The sequence below is a fragment of the Bombus impatiens genome, unplaced genomic scaffold, assembly GCF_000188095.3.
Source record: "Bombus impatiens unplaced genomic scaffold, BIMP_2.2 scf_2222, whole genome shotgun sequence".
NCBI classification, from domain to species: Eukaryota; Metazoa; Arthropoda; class Insecta; order Hymenoptera; family Apidae; genus Bombus; species Bombus impatiens.
Genome location: NT_178641.1, coordinates 1023789 through 1044426, shown reverse-complemented (window position 1 = coordinate 1044426; position 20638 = coordinate 1023789). Strand labels below are relative to the sequence as shown.

General features: G+C 32.8%; 1 protein-coding gene across 8 annotated transcripts; it reads left to right on the top strand.

The window, feature by feature from the left end:
• The first annotated feature begins 461 nt into the window (after positions 1-461).
• Positions 462-20129, top strand: LOC100749425 (sphingomyelin phosphodiesterase). 8 transcript variants are annotated; one of them, XR_002947849.2, is made up of 12 exons: positions 462-620; positions 11536-11640; positions 12336-12541; positions 13582-13878; positions 14233-14625; positions 14901-15073; positions 15272-15634; positions 15978-16170; positions 16239-16423; positions 16551-16736; positions 18704-18861; positions 19732-20129. XR_002947849.2 is itself a non-coding variant. In XM_033324367.1 (11 exons), exons 1-11 carry the CDS (start codon positions 9937-9939, stop codon positions 19799-19801), a joined length of 2175 nt encoding a protein of 724 aa, XP_033180258.1. In that variant the 5' UTR covers positions 9735-9936; the 3' UTR covers positions 19802-20127. The 8 variants fall into 8 exon arrangements, 4 of the variants coding, with proteins under 4 accessions (XP_033180258.1, XP_033180260.1, XP_033180261.1 ...); XR_001102748.3 differs by having other exon boundaries at positions 470-847; positions 19732-20128; XR_002947848.2 differs by lacking the exon at positions 462-620 and adding an exon at positions 9734-9940.
• Positions 20130-20638: the final 509 nt, after the last annotated feature.

Here is a 20638-nt window from a genome sequence, read left to right as displayed (position 1 = left end):
TATCTAATTCAAACAATTCGTAAATAAATTGAATAAGGTCTTAAATGATAAACTGTGGATTTCGTATAATACAGAATTTGGGGTTCTACTATATGGGTCATCTGCAGTCGAATGTTTCAAATGAGATAATAATTAATAGTTATTTTTCTTTTTGCTAAAGTTCTAATGCTTTTTCACAGGTTAACTTATGTTAAGAACTATAATTTCTATTATTAATGATAAAACCACCCCTTCTTTAATGTTCCTGTAAAGAAGATGTAAGATACTAATATAAGGATCAGTTTTAAGCTTTAACTGCTTTTAAACAAAGACGAATATATTTATTGTTTAATTAGATAACTCATAATTAACTTCGTAAATCATTATAGGAAGAATTAACGGAGCCAGATGAAGTTACAAAAAGCTATATGCAAATGGTGGGGACAAGAGTGGGAGTGTGGGACGAAATAGTAAGTGGGATATTTCTGTGCATTCGCTGAGTATTGCTCAGTGTACGCCGAGTCGTCACTGCGGCCAGGTTGGCACACGTGTTTGTGTTGCGGGTTAATACGCACGCGCGTGGAATACCAACAACCGATTGGGGGGGAGAAAGAAAGAAAAAGAGAAGAAGAATCCTTTCGGTAAATATCGTGGAGTGTAGTGAACACGTGTGCGTGCGTGTTTTGTCCCTGGTGATCTAGAAAACGTGCGGAACGTCCGGCTGAATCTTCAAATGTTACAAAACTGATTTATCTCGGAGAATACGTAGTTCCTTAGACATTTTTCAAATTGTCGACCATTTCTTCAATCCTTGCACTTCCCAACGTTTCTTTATGTACCACGTGACACCCTACGTACTTCAAAATTCGTGAGTTTTCTTACATTTTAGTTTATATCATTATCGTTGTAATCAGCTGATAAGTAGGCAGTCTATTATTGCCGCTTGAACGTATTTCATTATTCTTGAAATTACTGATTGTACTGGGGAGTTAAACGATGTACATGTTTAGTTATATATATATTCATTTAAAAGTTGCCCAAAATGTTGTTGGGCGCATAACCTCGCTGTTCTTTACTTTTCTATGAAATTAAATTCCTTCTGCTATAAAACAATAATTTTGTTATATTGTCTTCTACTATTTGTACAATAAATATAAATATATTATACACGTATAAAGATAACGATAAAGATAACATATAGAGGAGCGTTTCCTAATGTAATATGTAAGTAGAATGACAATTTCTAATATCTTTGGGGCAATTGGAAGATTATAGTACATTCGTCGCCTTTATTAACGATATAGTTAAAAAGTCATCAATGCTCATTAAAAAGCCATCAATCATCGTCAAAAGTTGCCCTATTATTAATTTAAATAAAGTAAACCTTTACTAGTCAAATTAAAAACGCAAAAACATCTTTCCTATGTTCTGTCCTTATTTTTATTTACACAACATTAGCATATTATACTTTTTGAAAAATACAAATTTTGTATAGATAAAAATAAGAATTTTAGGCACAAGCCAAACCGAATGTTAAAAGAATATCGAAGCAGACAAGTTGCAACGAAACCTTAGGATTAGTGGGAATGGAACGCACGTCTTACACGAAAGGTTTCGCATTGGAGGATTTTTTGACGTGCGTTCACTCGAACAATACGAATGACTTTCAAGACACGCATTTTAATTAAATACGGCGCTGCTATACGAAGAGCTCGATATGCGTGATGAAAATCCCATGGTCAGGAATTTCATAAGGCCTTTTCGTTTTTGCAAATCAAGTGTATTCTTACGCCATCAAAAACGATTAAGCAATACGTTCTGTCTTTGTATTCTTTCATCACGACTTCGTATGTATCGATCACCTTTTGTTCATTTATTTTAACAATTTATTTATTGATATACATCGTTGTCCTAAATTCATATTACAGGCGAAGTTAAGGAGATTTTATGATGACAACAAAACAAAGATATGGAATAACTAAATTGCGTTAAGACTTCACACATATAGATATAAAAAAGTATTGTAGTTTCAAGCGTTAGTTTTATTATTGCATATTATCTTTCAGAAATTAATTTAATCGAGTTACGATATACTGTAGGAATAGCTACGATAACTATGAAGAATAAAATCATTGCAGTTTCATTTGACTATAATCAAAAGTCATAAGTCAAAAATAATAAAAAGTATCCAGATATTTTTCTACGAATTATCTAAATTGTTTTCCTTGATTTCAATGTAATCTATTAAATTGATTAATTATAGTACTGTACATACATATTATATCGAGACACTATATCAATTCGTACTCATAATAGCAGCAGATGATAACGACGTTTTTTTTTTTCTTTGAACTTATTGCATTGAACTTGATAGTTACGCTATACATCTTGTATAGTTTCAATGACACTTCGTATTGATTAGAATGCATGAAGCCTCATTTACATTAGTTAAGCTACCTATGTAGATTCAAGAAGCTTGAAATTACTTCACTCACTGTAAATCTGTTATTTATTTAACTTGAAATATTCTTCCAAATTTCTATTTATTTGTCAAATCAATTGACGTCAAGTCGTTTGAATTTAAGTAATTTGGCTAATCTGAGCTTTTGAGAAAATCAATCGGGGGGTCTTGGTGATGATAAATAAACGATTCATTAGAATGGAAGAAGGAAATCAATCCACATAATACGATATGATTCATGCCATTATTATATGTAAACTCAATTATTATTAAGATTTCATTTATATTGATTTTTCAGTATAGAACATTATTTATATGTCGGAGATGAAAGGACACCGGAGCCTTCCCTCTGGAACTTCGGGAAAATCCGTAAAATTGTAATTAAAGTTTACAGTCGTAATTAAACAATCTGCCGTCGTCCTGCCCAATTGTACTTGTTTGCGATTTGTGATAATAAACTTGGGCTCAAGGCGACTATCAGTCGCCGAACGTTCGCCTAACTAAAGTGTGGAGTTATAGTATGACCCTCATTAAAAGAAATACCAATAGAGGTATCTGACATAAAATATTCCAACGGTTCCTTCGGACAATGAATACCTGATGTTGAGGCACGTAGACAGCACAAGTCCAGTTAGCCCAAGGACCCGTCATAAAACCTGGGTTTTTCCGGCAATTAAGATTTTCCAAACGGACAGACCGTCTTTGTCCTAAACTGACCAATTGACAGCGACGTCAATTTCCCTTACTTTCGAAACGAGGGCTATACCCGACGAGTCCGATGATCTCGTGTCTGAGTTTTCCTCTGTGGCATCATTGGGACGAAAATTCATTCTTTCTTGAGATCCCACCGACGAAGGGAGCAGCGCCTGACGATCAGTGAGTTTGAGTTAGAGCAAGTATATCTTTCATCCCGTTGACCGTGGCTACGTTCGGCGACTGATGGTCGCCTTGAGCCCAAGTTTATTATCACAAATCGCAAACAAGTACAATTGGGCAGGATGACGGCAGATTGTTTAATTACGACTGTAAACTTTAATTACAATTTTACCGAAGTTCCAGAGGGAAGGCTCCGGTGTCCTTTCATCTCCGACATATATATTATTATTAAACTGTGAATATTTGTACAATTTAATATTTTTATGAATACAATTATTTGTATACGTAAACATTTCTCGAAATAATTTCTCAAATATTTTTCAATCCTATTATGTCGGCTATGTCAGATCTTCACGGTGCTTCGCGTGCATACAAGCTCATATACTTATTATTCAAGGGTAATCAAAGTGAGATCAGTCGTGAGTGGAAATGCTATTAATTCATAAAATTAGCTATGATTATGACCTCTTTGCATAAAAGTTCTTGACACAAGTTACGATTGCACATCTAAAGTAAATCTGGGGGTCTTGACAAAGTTACGATGGTAGTGAGTGACGTCACGGTGAGAGAGAGCGAGGATTAAGTAGGTTAGATGTTTCAGACATAGGACGATCGGCTGTTGGTCATGAACGATTCGTTGAATGAGTGCCTGATGTATAGTTCCATACGTGTGTACGAACATTTATTCACTTATGGGGAATCGAAAGATGCAAAAATGTACAGAATGCGTATCACGCTCAAAAATAAATAAAATTCCCAAAGTATAGCAACTCGTTATGGCATTTCTTTGCTGGGCGAGCAAAAGAGTATAGGTCAGAATTATTAGTTTCACAGAGAAGTATTTATGATATTTAAGGCGCGATGCTTCATGCTCACCAGAGATTTAATGGATGAAACAAATCTTTGCGTAGATTTTTCTGGTTGCTCTAAAAAATTATACTTCACTTTTGAAGATAAAAATATAATACTATTTTTTACATAAATCTTTCATATCAAACGAAACCAGTAAATATTACGATGTAGCACATTTTGTTAGCGGTAATTAGGACAACAGAACTGTTCATGTCTAGGATTCCTTGCGTGATTAAATTAATATTATTATTGTTTATTGCGAATCACAAGATACAAGTTTTTTAGAGGCTTGGATAAATTTTATTCGAGGCAAAAGTAAAAAGTATCTCTCTGAAGCAACTTCTAAATAGAAAAGTGAAACAGAAGTAATAACTTCTTCTCTTGTCCTTGCTAACATTTCCTTGAAAGTATGTGTTGTTTTCTTAACTATCTTAATGATTTCCTGTTCTTTGCTTTCAACAGTCTTTTCTTGATCCTTCCGCGACTTTGAAAATGTTATATGGAACATCCATGCTCAAGTTTGTACAATACGAGTATATATTTATGCTTCATGTTCCTAAATTATTTTGCAGCTTGTCTCATTTGTGGAATATACATGCATTGCAAATTATTGACCCGTTTCATATATCTACATATGGTAACTTGAGATTAACATTATCTTGCCGATACATTTTATAATAAAATATTTTAAAAATATTTTTTAATGTATTTCTATTATTTGTTGCGATACGTATTTAATAACATTGTATTTACTATCCTGACATACATTGTTCTGATAATCAAATGACTAGAATGTCAATTTAAAACGATTGATAATGCGATTTAATACGCAAATATTAACAATATCGTAAAAGTGAAACAGTATTTAAAAATACATCGTAATATAAATATTATGAATATAAGAAAATACGAAAATTTCACAAAAACTGATTGGATCTGGATAATATGACATTTGATCAATTTTATGAATCATATCGAATCAAATAGCTTTTGCTAAAACATTTTTTCAATAATTTTAATCTCTCGTGAGATATTCTACCGTTTGCAGATAAATGAAACGCCCCGTATATTCAATCGAGCTAATATTTAATGAAATGTTCGATGGAATCGATGTTTAAATGTTTAATGGATTTAATGGCAAATACTCTGCGTATGCGAGAAATAATAAATGCTAAGCATTCAGAGTAGTATAGAACATAACTTATTATAAGTGGCAGACATGATTGTTTTACGTTTACTTCAGTTCATAGTTCGAATGCCTGTGTTTCAATTTATTTATAATTCTTTATCTAGTTTTCGTACCGTTTTATACTATCTATCTGTTTATGTATGCCAAAAAAAGTCATATCATTTTTATACACATTATTTCGAAGTTTAAAATTAGTAAAAACTACCACATACAGAGTGTAATGCAGAGAATATGCTATTTTGAGTTTATTACTGTACCGCATTGCATTACTCTACGCTCAACGTGTGCCAGATACCTAATTTAAATTAATATTCTGCTTTTAATACAATAAAATTTTTTTTATTGTATTAAAAAATACAAGTTTTTTTTTACAAATACTCTATTTTTTGTTTTAAAAATTCTTTGCAAATTCTATCATTTTTTAAGAATCTGCTTTGAATTGAACAGAACAATTTTAGGCTGAAAATTTTTATTCGTTGAATTATTTCTTATTAAAACAAAGAAGAGTTCGTACATTTCGAGCAACAATTAATTATTGGATTATAATTGTTGGAAGACTAGAACAGCGAACAGGAAAGAATTAGCGACAGTTGCTATTTCGTAACATCGTTTCAAGTATTTTTCTTGCGCAATGTCTCATTTACGTGAGAATTTTCCCAAATTCATGAAAACAGATTCTATCGAGGACAATTACACTTCCTTCGTGCTTTGTGCTACGATTTCGTAACTTGTTCGTATCTTTTTAAGTGTTCTTACATTCCTGAGAATTTTTATTTTATGCTATTAACGATTATGTAATGTATGTGGTATACACTCCAAAGTTGACTAAAAATCATTTGTATAATTTTGTATTTTATACAATATTATCTTATACTGTCATATACAATCGCAATTGCCCTTGGATCAGTGGGCATTTATAATAAAGAAAACGTTACAGAAGGAGAATGTTGCCAAAAGTGATGCAGAATTGAAATTCAAGATAAAATTTTTCCATTTCTTTTAATTTCAAGTTGAATTTTATTATTCTTGAGAAACATTTGATTGTTTTGAGGATTTTAGCAGAAGTACTGTTCAGTTAAAATTTTTGAAATTATTTTTTATAGAGTAGTCATATACAACGAAGTGATTTCTTATGTCATCATATTTAAATATCATTACTCGTACATACAGTAGTATTTAAGTTAATGCGAGAGTAAGTAGAGTTAAGTAACCACAGCTAAAAGCTAATTGAATTCGACTGCTGTTCACGCAGTGATTATTTTGTCCCAGACATCGTTCTATTCTTGACTCTATGAGACTGTCAAACTCTATTAAAGCAAAATGTTTAATAATATATTATCATTCGTCGAGAGTGCCAAAGTAATATGTATGTCTACTCTCGTTAATCGATGACAGTTAATGACCCCTTTCTTGCTAGATACTATACAAGGTATTCCTCGTTGGTTTGATAACTTTCAACTTCGCGTACGATTAACTGTAGTATTCGTGACGGCTTCCTGTTCATACGGTTTAATTCGAATAACCTTAGCTTTGATCTACAGAAATTTAAACCTATTTTACATGTAAACGTAGTTAGATAAGAATGTACGTAATCATTTGCAGTGTAATTTAGAAAATTCCGCTAATACATTAGACACATATGTACACTAATTCACGGAAGTATTTGGACGTTTACCATGTATACAAATACTTTATACAAAACACTTTGAAATTTTGAATGGCTCCCATTAAGGCTGTAACGAGACACGATTGTCATGATTGTACTAGTATTTGAAACCAATCGGAAAATGTATATAGAAGTAGATATTTACTGCGAACATACATTTAGTGTTAGACAAAAATTAATTGCGCGTAGGTGAAGTTTAGATTTGTCTATACATAAAGTACTTGATAGAAATTTAGATTATTATTAGTAGCAAGTGTGAATCAATTAGTACTAGTTGAGAACCAATGGTATAAAGCCTTTTGTGCAATGAAATCGTGATATCAAAGCTCTTAGATTCTACAATATGAATTACGATACAGGTAGTAAACACTTTCTTATCATGTATTAAACTGACGATTGAATTACTGGTATCATGCCATGAAGATATCTACTCCTCTTGTTGAACTGAAACACTATTCCCTCCTATCGGTCACACAGTTTATTGTTTTCTCTATGTAACACTATCGACGTTAGGTAATAATATTACGTAGAATTTTAACTGCTAAGCGTTCTTCAGCCGAAAATACCGAATATTAAATTTTTCGAAATATAAGCACGATATAATTTATATTCAGCAAAAGTCAACGCATAATAAATAGAAGATTTCTAAATAAAGATATTATTTCCAAGAGATTAGCAATTCGAGTGACGGGTTAACTCGCCTCCCTTGGTAACCGCAGGTATACAGGTTAAGCGATAGTTTCCTTATGATAATTGAGAATACTTTTATACCGTAACTCTTATTCGTTCGAGAGGACCATTGTTTCATAGATTTGTTTATTGTATAATAGTGTTGTTGAGCTGATTGGTAATTTATGTATTAAAACATTTATTCCAGCTAGCAGAAACATAAATTTCATTTATTTAGTGCACACAACTTTTTGCATGATGAATAATAGACTAGAAGTAATGATGAAATTGGTAATTATAGATATCTCAGTCGTGTCATCGACCTCGATCATGTTTTGGATATGTCGTAGTAATCAATATTTTGAATAACTTTTTCCTTGACTTTGAATTATTCGCAAAAAACTGCCAGTATTCCCACAGTGAATTCTGTCTATAGTTATGTGTCACTATTGTTTATCGGACGCCATGCTGTGGAGCGGCCGTATAATATAGCCGCCTAACCTAAACTTAATTCTCGTTTTCTGTGTACAGTTCATATAGGCTTGGGTTTAAGTGTCATTTTATGTGGTCGTGCCTGACGGTGCGTCGACCAGCAATACTGACGTATACGCTATCACAGACGTATAGTTATGGGTAGAATTCACTGCCGTGGCACTGACAGTTTTTTGCCAATATATAGGAAACCAAATCGAGCGGTCGTTACACGTAGAAAGAAAAAGTTGTCGGGAATCATAACCTCGACAACGTATTAAAAAATCATCGAAAGAGGCGAGATGGAAGAGATATCGATAATTATGACGAAATTTAATATCGCATAAATATTGGTGTTTAGAAATAATAGGAAATAATTATGTTTGATAATTGTCATGAAAAATGTGAACTTTAAAACGAGAGAATCGAAAACTTGGCAAAGAGATATTATACGTTTCAAAGAGATATTATACGTATATTGGATGATTGAAACTTAAAGAACATCAGCAATTTAGACTTTCAAGTGCCACGGTAATTGTGGAAACTTATTGAGCATGATGAAGGACTGTTTGATGCTGGACAATGAGAGATTCTCTTTTCAAGCTGACCAACGAATCATTCGGTAATACAACTCAATGACATTTAAACAGGAAATGGTAAATTTTATTGCCGAGGTCAATACTAATGCATATACTCCACTGATGTATGATAATACTCTTATTGTTCCTGAAAACGAACAATTCTCGTTTTTCTTGTAATTATTATCGCATATATTTTTCTGGGCCCCTCGACAGCGATAATATTTCGCTCAATGACCTGCGCATACTTTCTGCGCAAATCTTATCATTGAAATATTTTTCAACAACCCTTACACTTTCCGTGTTTACTTCTTCTGGAATTTATCTTAATTGCTCGTAAGCTATATCGTTCATCGTGATTGTTTAAGATCTTGCCCTTGCTGCTTTTTATCTTATTTGTTACTTTTATCTTATTTCTCATTTATCGTATCTTCTAAAGAGATGATATTGTAGAACTCTTCGATTTCGATAATATTTGTTGAATATGTCGTAAAGTTCGACAACTTTGAACAACTTTCTCCTCTGCATATAACCTTGGTCGGCCTTAATTTCCAAGATATTCGTAAAAAAAATACTGCTATATCTACGATGAATTTTGGCTATAGCTATGCGTCTGCACACGCTGCCACCGAAGCACAACTATAAGCAGAAATAGTCTGTAATATCCTATTTACAATTTATATAATTTCACATCGTGATTTGCTCCGATGGTAACGAGAAACTACATTTTTTCAATTATATGCATAAATATCTTAGCTATAATCGTTACGATTCGTTGCATAGAATTTTCGAAGCTCGACTCGTTTGCTTCAGCCTAAAATTGGTTCTCGCGGTGAAACACTAGTCACGTTGCTGGGGAGTGGGAAGCGAGCGCGGAAGCTGAGAGTCTGAAAGATCGCTCTGCGACGATTTCGTTTTGAATGAGTGAAATACGGAGCATAGCCGAAGTGTGGCTTGTTTCAGCAAGCAAGGTCCCTTGGTGGGTCGAATAACGGTTAACCGCTTATTCCACTTGGCTGTTTTACTCGTTCTCTCGCCGTTTGATTCATCAGCCGAACCTTCGGAATTCCTCCGTGCTAAGAAATTCGAAGTAGTTTCGGTGCACCGTTATTTTTATTGGCGGGACGCGTTCGAATAGCGCTCGTTTCTCAGACAAATAAATGGAACATAAAATTATCGATCAACTGCGCGGCGAATGGGTAGGTTCGCTTGAAAATCGAATGGAATGCGTTTATTCCTTTTTTCTTTTGTGTTTGAGTTCGCTTAACCTCCTTCCGCTCATTGTTATCGAAAGTGCAAGAGTTTCACAACAGAGTAGGTTTATTTTATGTTGTGTATATACCGGAGCTCTGTCTCACGGTAATTTGCTAATAATAAACACACAACGAGACGCACAGTAATTTTCTAGAAAACTAATCAATGATATCGATAAATCGACGAGTTACAAATTGCGAGTTGCACGGATTATTTTTTTACAATTTTACAATTTTATGCGAGAACGCGTAATAATGGAGTGACCGACGATTTCTAAAGTTCATTTGTAAAACTTCATTTTTATTCTGGCAAGAAAGAATGTATTAACTCTGGTAAGTTGTAACGTGCCAATTGCAAACTTTCACTAATAATATTAGTCTAATTACGCAAGAGAGAGTCCGGCTTTTCAGCACACGCGTCAATAAAATATTCGAAAAACGATTATTAAATTGAGCAATCAGCTTTTCGAATAATTTGCCTGCGAATAATATGGAAGCCTGATTCCACGTTATCGGTGCAGGTAGGATATAGTATTAATCGCAGAAATCACAAGTAGAGTATTCATGCCACTCTCTCCTCTTTTCTCTTCTTCTCCACGTTAAACAAATTCAACGAAGAAGTTGTTAATTTAAGAACAGTACGAGTCATTGATATTGCTTGAGATAATCGTGAATAGCGATCAATCAGCGAGCTTTCCATACCGATTTGTGGCGATCGTGTGTATCGGAGGTTTCGATCGGTCATAGTTTGCTGCGACTAATTGTAAACGTTGTGAGAATCTCGTGAAAGGAAAGGAAAGAGATATACGGAAATAGCGCATCAGTTAGATACGATCGCACATCGAACTTTCGCCAAAACAGATCTCACTGACCCACTGCAACCGGTAGTCACGTTACGATCGAAAGAACATCCACTGCGCGTGCAATTTCACAGACTACGACACAGGATCCTCAATTAATAGGTTGGTCGATCGTCGACTTAAATTTATCGTTATTAATATTCCCTACACGTTAGCGTATCCCAAATCTCAACTTTGTCATTTCAACATTTTTTCGATCGTGTCTCACCTCAAAGTCTGAAAAAGATTTTGATGCACCGTCTAGCGTAATAAATCAAGTTTTGAAAAAAGAAATATATATATATAGTATAAATAGGTAATTCGATTAAGACAAAAAGGAATAGTGGAGGTGTTTTTAATTAGACTGATTTGATTGATTTAGTTAATTATGGAAAAATGGGCAATCAGGAGACCGACAACACGTACGAATGTTACGTAAGAAGGAACGCCTGCCAGTATAAAAAGTAATAGTGATTTGTTGGCTATACCGGCGATGAAGATGACGAATACAACATAATTTTTTAATTGCCTCCAAAATATGTATTCGAGATTTTCTCCAAGTAATGCGTACGTTCCACATCGGCAAACTCTGTTATACGCCATTAAAGATCGCGTAAAGAGATTTTTGTCTATAATCTATTTATTTATAATTTTCTGCTTGTTACGAATATCTGATGTAAAAAAGCTATTTTTTCGTTTCAGTTGACGATACCAAAGAGCCAAATCGTAGCATGCCAAATCAAAGATGGATCATCACGAGTATTCTTATTTGCTTTTTCCTCGTTGGAATGTTGAAAAGCGCTGTTGGTATGTGAATTGCATTTTAGATCATTCGATTAATTGAACAAATAGTATACAGTATCGTATATCTATAAGAAAGAAAAAAAAAAAAAGAAAAAACATAGGGCGAGGGAGGGAGAGGTTTAAAGCACGTTACTATTTTTACATAAATTATATGATAGTTTATTACTCACGTCGAAAATGGAGCGAAACGTTTGCAATACCATAACCTCGTTTTATAGAGAAAGTACTTGAAATTTATATGCTGTCTGATGATATCGATTTGATTACGAATTATGGGATTTCCTGAGACACGCTTATTATAGAATGTTTCTAGCGTATCGGAGAAATTATATAATTTAAGCTCATACCCTGCATGAACACGTACTTTTAGATAGCTATACATTTCTGACATTGGCATACTTTGCGAATTTGCTTAAACGAACATCAACAATACCAAAAGATAGAATCCTGAAAATAAACTTCGAACTTTACTAAATAGAAAGAACCTTTGGATGTTGCATCATTTTCAGATTCATAAGTACATATTGACCTTGGTTTCGTCAATAGAGATAAGTATGGTACATAGTTTCGTCTTGATATACAGTTTCATGCAGGTTTCATCTACGGTCGTATCACTCAAACACTTAAATACCACATTTTCCCAAAAAAAAAAAAAAAAAAGAAAAAAAAGAAAAATGTTTATTATTTTGTTCTTGCAGGAAATCCCGTCAGGGACAGGTCAAAGGAGGAAGAGGAAATGCCTATGAGCAACTGGACACAACTTGCAGACGAATGGCTCGCCAAAGCAAGTGCCGCAAGAGGGTTGGACGTTACCGTTTTACCATATACCGAGACGCTCAGAGATTTACCACCGACCGCGGAAACTATCCGCATTAATGGTACTAACCTCGATCAACTTTCACGGGTAAGAAAATTGGTAACGTCTCTGCGCTACGTCTCTAAGTTCGGGGCTTTCCAAACTTTTATAGACCGAGACTCATTTTCGAAAACGTTAACTTACGCGATCTACTTGGAATATCTCGTATCTCTGTGTCATGCGCATATCCCACAGCCAATATTCCATTACTAATACAAAAAAGTTACATATGTGCTGCGAAAGTGCGTTTCTGAGTGAAAAGGTGCATATTAGACCCCGCGATCTCTATCCCACTTTCCATACCATTCACATACTCTATATCCAACGTGCCAATATCCTATATCTGTGCATCCGAAGTCAAGTTCACGGGATGTGGGACACGGGATAACACGTGGTCTATGTAAGGAATAGAGTAATGGTATTGATTAAGAAATACTGGACTTTAAACGTTGGAATGTCGAATTATGCATATTAAATACGAGGTAGAGAATATAAGATCAGAGAACTGAAGTTCGGCGAGCTGTATGTGAAAAAAATGTTAATCTATATTTTCACACGAGGAATCATTTTCTTTGCGATCGTGCTATGGTTTCGGGAACACTGTGTATATCGATTTATTTTCACAAGGTGTTACCTTGTCTTTTGGTTCTTCCGTATTTCCCCGCCTTTTTTCACGTTCCACGATGTCGCCAACTCTCACTTTCAGTGCCAAAATACTTTCACCAACTTGATCAACAAGGATAAGTATATATATACCTGTACTGTATCCTTCCTACTTAGGTTTATACGTAGACTCTAATCCAATGTCAGTGACTTTCCCCGCGAAAGTTTTTGCGATGATACGATTCTTCGTTTCGATAGAAGATTCATTATTCTCCGAATGAAGAAAGAAAAAAAAAGATGCGTTCCCTGCGTTGAGGGATCTACTTGCCTCTCGCAACTTCCTAGGAAATATTTCTAAATTTGTGTAAAAGAGAACTAGTCTTGCGTTATCAATGCTGTTATTTTATCTAAATTTTATATAATTATATTTATCGTTTTAATATTCTATCATTGATCGTGGTAAAAATTCGCGTGTTTCTTTTCAGCACAATTATTCCAGAATGTTGTGGGAGATGGAGAACGCGCAATCAAATGGGCACTTGTCAGGATTTGTGGATAAAGCTTTAAAATTACTGGATCTAAAGCAAGTGATGATGGAGGTAGAGACATCGGTGATGTCGAAAGTGTCTTGTTCGGCGTGCAAAGTTGGGGCAGGTCTTCTTCTACATTACATAAAGGTTGGCAAAAACGACGAAGAAATTATGAACAGCATTTACCAATTTTGTACATCCCTTAATATTCAAAGCCCTCGAGTTTGTCACGGAGTTACATTGCTCTTTGGGGTAAGTTTTACGATATTGATTTCCCTTCTATCAAACCATTCTACAATTTCCTATCACTTCAACTCGTTGCTTTTGAAAAACCGCTCCTCTGAAATGAAACTCTATCTATTTAAAATTATTTCTTATTATTTTTAATTATTCGCGTATGAAAACCACAGGAGAAAACCGTGATAAGTACATTCTTATCGATCTTCTGATTTTAGCGTTACTTTGTCAGCAAAATTTTCAGACCTTTTATGGATGCGTAGATGAATAAGCTTTGCATAAAAATGTTCAGTTTACTTGAAATATTAAATATCGTTATAGACTGTTTTCTATGGAATTAATTGCACGTTGAACGATGGTTTTCTTCAGGGCGAAGTTATTTACGTGTTGAAACAAGTAGATATGGGACCATCGCAAATCTGCAGCTTTGTTATCGGCGACGCATGCGACGACGCGTATAATCCTCTACACGAGTGGGAAGTTGCATTCCCGCCAGTGAATAAGCCACCTGTGAAACCACCCGTGCCGCCTCAAGAAGGTGCGCCTACCTTCAAGGTTCTTCATATCTCTGATACGCACTACGATCCTTACTACCAAGAGGGTGCGAACGCAGATTGTAATGAACCCTTGTGCTGCAGATTAACCAATGGGGCACCCCAGACACCAGCCGCACGTGCTGGACGATGGGGTGACTACCGAAAATGTGACACGCCAAAAAGAACGGTTGAACATATGCTTAAGCACATCGCGGATACACATTCTGTAAGTAACTAGATTTACATTCAGACAAATTTTATTTGAAACAAAGATAAAAAATGACAACTTGAAACAACGAATGTTAACGACTTTTGCTACTAAATTGTATAAAATTTGTAATTATACTTAAAAATTAAGGAACGGTGATTGTCTGTGACATTTAAGTGAACGAGGAATGTGGAAAAGTAGTTGATTTACTTTAATCAGATATGTTTATGAGAAAAGATGTTCTTACAAAAATTCGTACAGTATAATTTGAAGAATTTCTCGTGTTAATCCAGGATATCGACTACATTTTGTGGACAGGAGATTTACCACCTCATGACGTGTGGAATCAAACGCGAGAGGAAAATCTGAAAGTTTTGCATGAAACGGTGACACAGCTCATTGAGATGTTTCCCGGAATACCGATCTTTCCTGCTCTTGGAAATCATGAAAGTGCTCCTGTTAATAGGTAACTAAAATTCTTTTATTTACTTCCTCAACTTTCTTCTTTGTAGACGAAATTTCGATTGTTTCATTGACAAACCTGTTATTAATACTACCTTCCTATTAACAACGTGTAATCCTTGATCTTGTACTCATTTGGCTTAATAGTAAAGTATATAAAAATAGGAAAAAAGAAAGAGATTAATGTAAAAAAATGTTTCAGTTTTCCACCACCATTTGTGCCAAAAGAAAACGACATATCGTGGTTGTACGACTCGCTCGATAAACACTGGAGACACTGGTTACCAGCAGGTGTTTCACACACTGTTCGCCGTGGCGCTTTTTATTCGGTTTTAGTGCGTCCAGGATTCAGAATCCTTTCTGTCAATATGAATTATTGCAATAACAAAAACTGGTGGCTGCTAATAAATAGTACGGATCCAGTGAGCGAACTGCAATGGCTAGTTTATGAGTTGCAAGGAGCTGAAATGAATGGCGAGAAAGTTCACATCATTGGGCATATTCCACCTGGTCATTCGGACTGTTTGAAAGTGTGGTCTAGGAACTATTATCAAATCATTAACAGGCTAGTATAGTAGTAACGAGTTTCCAAATGACTGTGATTCATCTGTTGTAACATTTATGTCCAGATGCATATGCAATAGGTTTATCGAAGGGTTTTATCGGTTTTCATGCTGCCAGTCTTATGTTACGATAATACACGGTGTAACAAAAAAGTAATAAGATACTAAAAAGTGAAAAATATATCGATATTCAATAGCAATGGGGTCGAGCAAATCGCAAATCGATTCGAATATTGACCGACTAGATTCGAATCCTCTATAAGTATTTAAAAAAAAAAAAGAAGAAGTAGATACTTTCAAGTAGACTCGAGCCTAAAGTTTTATCTGTAAATTCAATGTTTACAGATACGAATCTACAATCACGGCACAATTTTTTGGACATACCCACTACGATGAATTCCAATTATTTTACGATATTGCTGATCTTGGAAGAGCTGTTAGCATAGCTTACGTCGGGCCATCGGTTACACCTTATTATGAACTCAATCCAGGATACAGAATATACTACGTCGATGGTGATCATCCAAAAACCACGAGGGTAAGTTATCCTAAACTCCTTTTTATTGTATGATTAGGCGATTAAAATGTATCGTAATTTTGTTACAGATGGTCGTAGATCACGAAAGCTGGGTAATGAATCTAAAAGAAGCGAATCTTTACGATTATCCTATTTGGCACAAAATGTACAGTGCCCGACAAGCGTATCAAATGCCATCGCTTTTACCACGGGACTGGGATACCCTGATAGATAAGATGAGCAATGAACCTTCGCTTTTCGATCTGTATTATAAGTAAGTAAGAGATATAGTGAGGTCATAAAATTGGTCAGGCATTGAAGTTGACATGTGATATCTCTTAAACAACATCAGTTCTTGATACAATTTAATTAAAATACCCGTATATATTGTTACGTTTCAGACATTATTATAAGAATTCTCCCGTAAGACCGCAATGTAATGATGAATGTCGAAAAAGATTACTTTGTGATTTGCGAAGTGGAAGAAGTCACGATCGCAAAGCTCTATGTCAGAGTCTCGAATCTAGAATAGATAACGAAACAAGGACAGGTTGGCGAGCTTGGATTTACAACGGACTCGCTTTCTCGTACGTACCTAATTGGTGGTTCCAATCTTATTCTGGTGATGTTAATACCAACCAAGTTGACGTATAATTCTGCAGATATTTTTGTCATTTAATTGTTATTCGTATATGACTATCACTGATATTTCTTGTATTCTTTAGATAATTTTTCCCTATTTCATTAGTCTAATTTCTAATTATAATAATGCGTTCTTCCTTTGTGAAAGGTAATTGCCAATATTTACAGATTTTTAATGTACAAAATATTCGAACCTTTTTGTTTGTAAGATTTCATTTCTTCCGATATTCATTTCAGATTTCAAATTTTAAAAAATTCGGCTTTTAAAGAATCATTTTTTTAAAAAGAATTTGGAAAATATTCTCATAGGCAATAAAATTAAGAATTTAAAGAATTCAGTGAAAGCAATGAAAGTAATACTATAATTAACTGTGATTATATGATGAATTGTGATTAGTAACATTAATGATATTATATTAATCATATTAATAATATTATTAAGAAATTTTGTAACAAATGTTAACAATTAGCTCTAAGTAATAAATACTACAAATGTATATAGTTATATAAAGATCTGATACGTACAATATATTTTACTAATCTGCATGCTGCAACTGCCTGTATTATCACTTTTTGTTTATATTAAGCAAAATAATACTGATTTTATGAAAGATTATTAGCGAATGTTTATACAAGTTTATATTTTTGTGGATGCAACTGAAGATATAAAATTAAAACAGAGAATTGTTCCATCTACTAAATATTATTAGTTATCGATAACTATTTTTTTAACATTTTGTATATTTTTACATATTACATATTTATATTCTGTATATTTTTTTCTTATCTTTAAATTTTTCATAAATGCATAAACATTCGTAATCTACTAACCATAAAATATTTTTGCAAGAAGTAGTGAACGTATACTAATATTTAAATGCTGCTATTTTCGAAATGTTAATGCATTTTAATTATTTTCAACTTAACTGTCTTCTGTTCCTGATTTTCTTTCATTTAGCTCTTTGAGTGCTTGTTAACATAACATAAATGTGTTAAAAGAGTGTTCACATTTTTATGGCTTAAACTACTTGTACTTGTTGTAAATAATACGGAAAGATACATTTTAATTCTTTTGAATCTAATTTTTAATATACATGCAATGAAAAAAAGCAATAAGAAATAATGTGTTCCTTCCCTGTGTTTCTTTTTGTTTAACACAGTATGTACTAAATTAATATACTTATTTTTTTTGGCATTTAATTTTTTATTCGTTACAGTGTATTATTCCCTCAATTTATCACAAAATAAATTTTTTATTCTAATCATTTTAAATTGTCTATTTAATTTATTGACTAAACACTCAAAGGATTAAATTAATTTTCATTTTAATATTCAATATAGGTTTCTACAAGTCATATTTAGTGCATGTATATGCTGCATAAAGAATTAAATCACTGTATAAGTTGCATACATTGTTCGTATGTTTCAGCATTTTCCTTGCAAGAAACGTAGCAACATAATTTTTCAGAATAAACAGCGCACAGCATTAGTATATTTTATAGTTATTACATATTCTCTAAAGCGATATGAATTACTAAAGAAGTGACATAATTGTTATATCAAATATTATAGAGACGAACAATATTATTAAAAAACTCTGCTACAATATACAAATACTGTATATATGTTATTAAATAAAATATCAGTTTTGGAATATTTAGTAAATCTGTAATGCTTGTATATATATTAATGCTTTTGTGGTTTCAGCAAAAAATTACTATAAAAGATGGTGTTTTGAAGTTTGTAATGTATTCTAACTATTCTTTTTACTATTTTGCAAAAATTTTCTACTGAAATGATATAGAAACAAAAATCGGGTGATCTTTTATTGTTTTTACACTACATAAAAGAAATAAAATTTTTTATTTTCTACTATATATCAATGTTGTATAATAAGTACTCAAATTTACAGTTTATTGGCCATTATTAAGGTCAAAAAGCTATTTCATGTGATATACACATTTATTAGCAAATGGCACCTAGTAATTAAATAACAGACAGTACCTTCTGGTGATGGAACACATATAATGGTGGTTGAAATTTCCAACACTAATCTACATTGCTTATAGTGTAAGTATGTACATAGATTTTACCTATACGCTTAAATTATGCTCAATGCTGCATAAATTAGTATTTAGTAGTTATGAAAGCCTTCACTATATAATACAAATTGCTAATAACTTTGAAACTATATATAATTTCTCTTTTAATATGTTATTGAATATTACTTGCACAAATAATTAATGTTTATTTCATCATAAAAAAGAGGTATTAGTTTTCAAACTAAAACCAATAGATATCTATATGAGTATCACTAGTATGACTCATTAACGTATACAGATTCACAAAAATATTTGTACACCAATGTATTTATAATTGAAATAATTTTGAAATTGCTGTATATATTTTGCATGGGAAACATGCAAGATAATGTTACAAACAAGATGTGTTATTCATTTCTTTTAAAAGTTATACAAAACCACTGTATATTTTTAACGTAATTCTGCAAAACAATTTATAGATATAACTCTGGATAAGTCGTATCTCTGTTTTGGTTATAACAGGAAAAAATGATAGTGGAAAAAGATCAAAAGATTTAACCTCTTAACGAGCGAACTTATCAAAGTCAAGTCATTAAATTATTTAATGTATCCATTGCATTTTCGCATTTACGTATATATAATTCTAGTTATTTCGATCTCATTAGATAGCATTCCAAAGTTTTAATATTTTTTTACTGATTGAAAGTTACAAATAGATTGTTTTAGGTTAAATTACCACTCCTACAATTACTACAATTACTAAATACTACAATTAATAGATTAAAATTTTTTTTTTAAGAGATTGAAACTGCTGAAATGTATATATATATATTCAGTTCTTAAGCTGTTATGAAATTTCCTACCTAAAAAATAATTGTATATTATATTTTCTTTGCAGATTGTCTGTTTTCATGGCAATTCCTCGATTTGCATATAATTTACCTAAATATGTATTAGGCCTGGGATAAATGAAGATAACATTAAACGGAAAACTGATGTGATTCTGTTGTTAAATTATTAAATATTTACAATGGTGACATTGTTATTTTGAAAGCTATAATATGCATTTACATGCATAAGAATATGCACTATTACACGCAAAAGTATGATGGAATTGTCAGATGCAGATACATATATCCGTGAGATCCGTGTTATGTTATAGTTAAAAGAATTTATTTAACTAGCAATAGAGAGATTATATAGCGTAAAGTTTCACTTTCAAACACGAATTATTTTTCCTTTGAATGTGATAAACATACACATCGAATGTGTGTTGCTGTCGTATCAAAAATATTTGATAAACTGTTTCTAAAGAGGAATTACTTTATTTTTTTTTTTTCAGAAATGATGTTCTATCGATAAAAATACTATATAGAATGTATTAAAATGTACTAGACAGAGAAGCATATTATCATATTAAATTCCATGTTTAGTTTATATCAATTCTATACAAGTTGAAATCGTTACTACTCTGTGATCTCAACATAGAGAATACATTTTTGAAAAAAGAAAATGTAGAGTGAACTTACATAAAAGTAATTGCATTTATAAGTTTGTTACATGCAATACAATTAAAAGATCAGGCAAATGCAACTAGTTTGAATAATAAGATATACAATCAATCAGATATAAAATCAAATCTAGGTAAAATCGACAAACACTGTTGATTAGTTTTAGAAATATTTTGTACATAATCGTATTTGTATTGTATAGTTACTCTTGAATTCGTTATCACAAACATAATTATTATAAATGTATTAACATTTTTATGAATAGAAATACAAAAATTGTACTTACAATTAGCG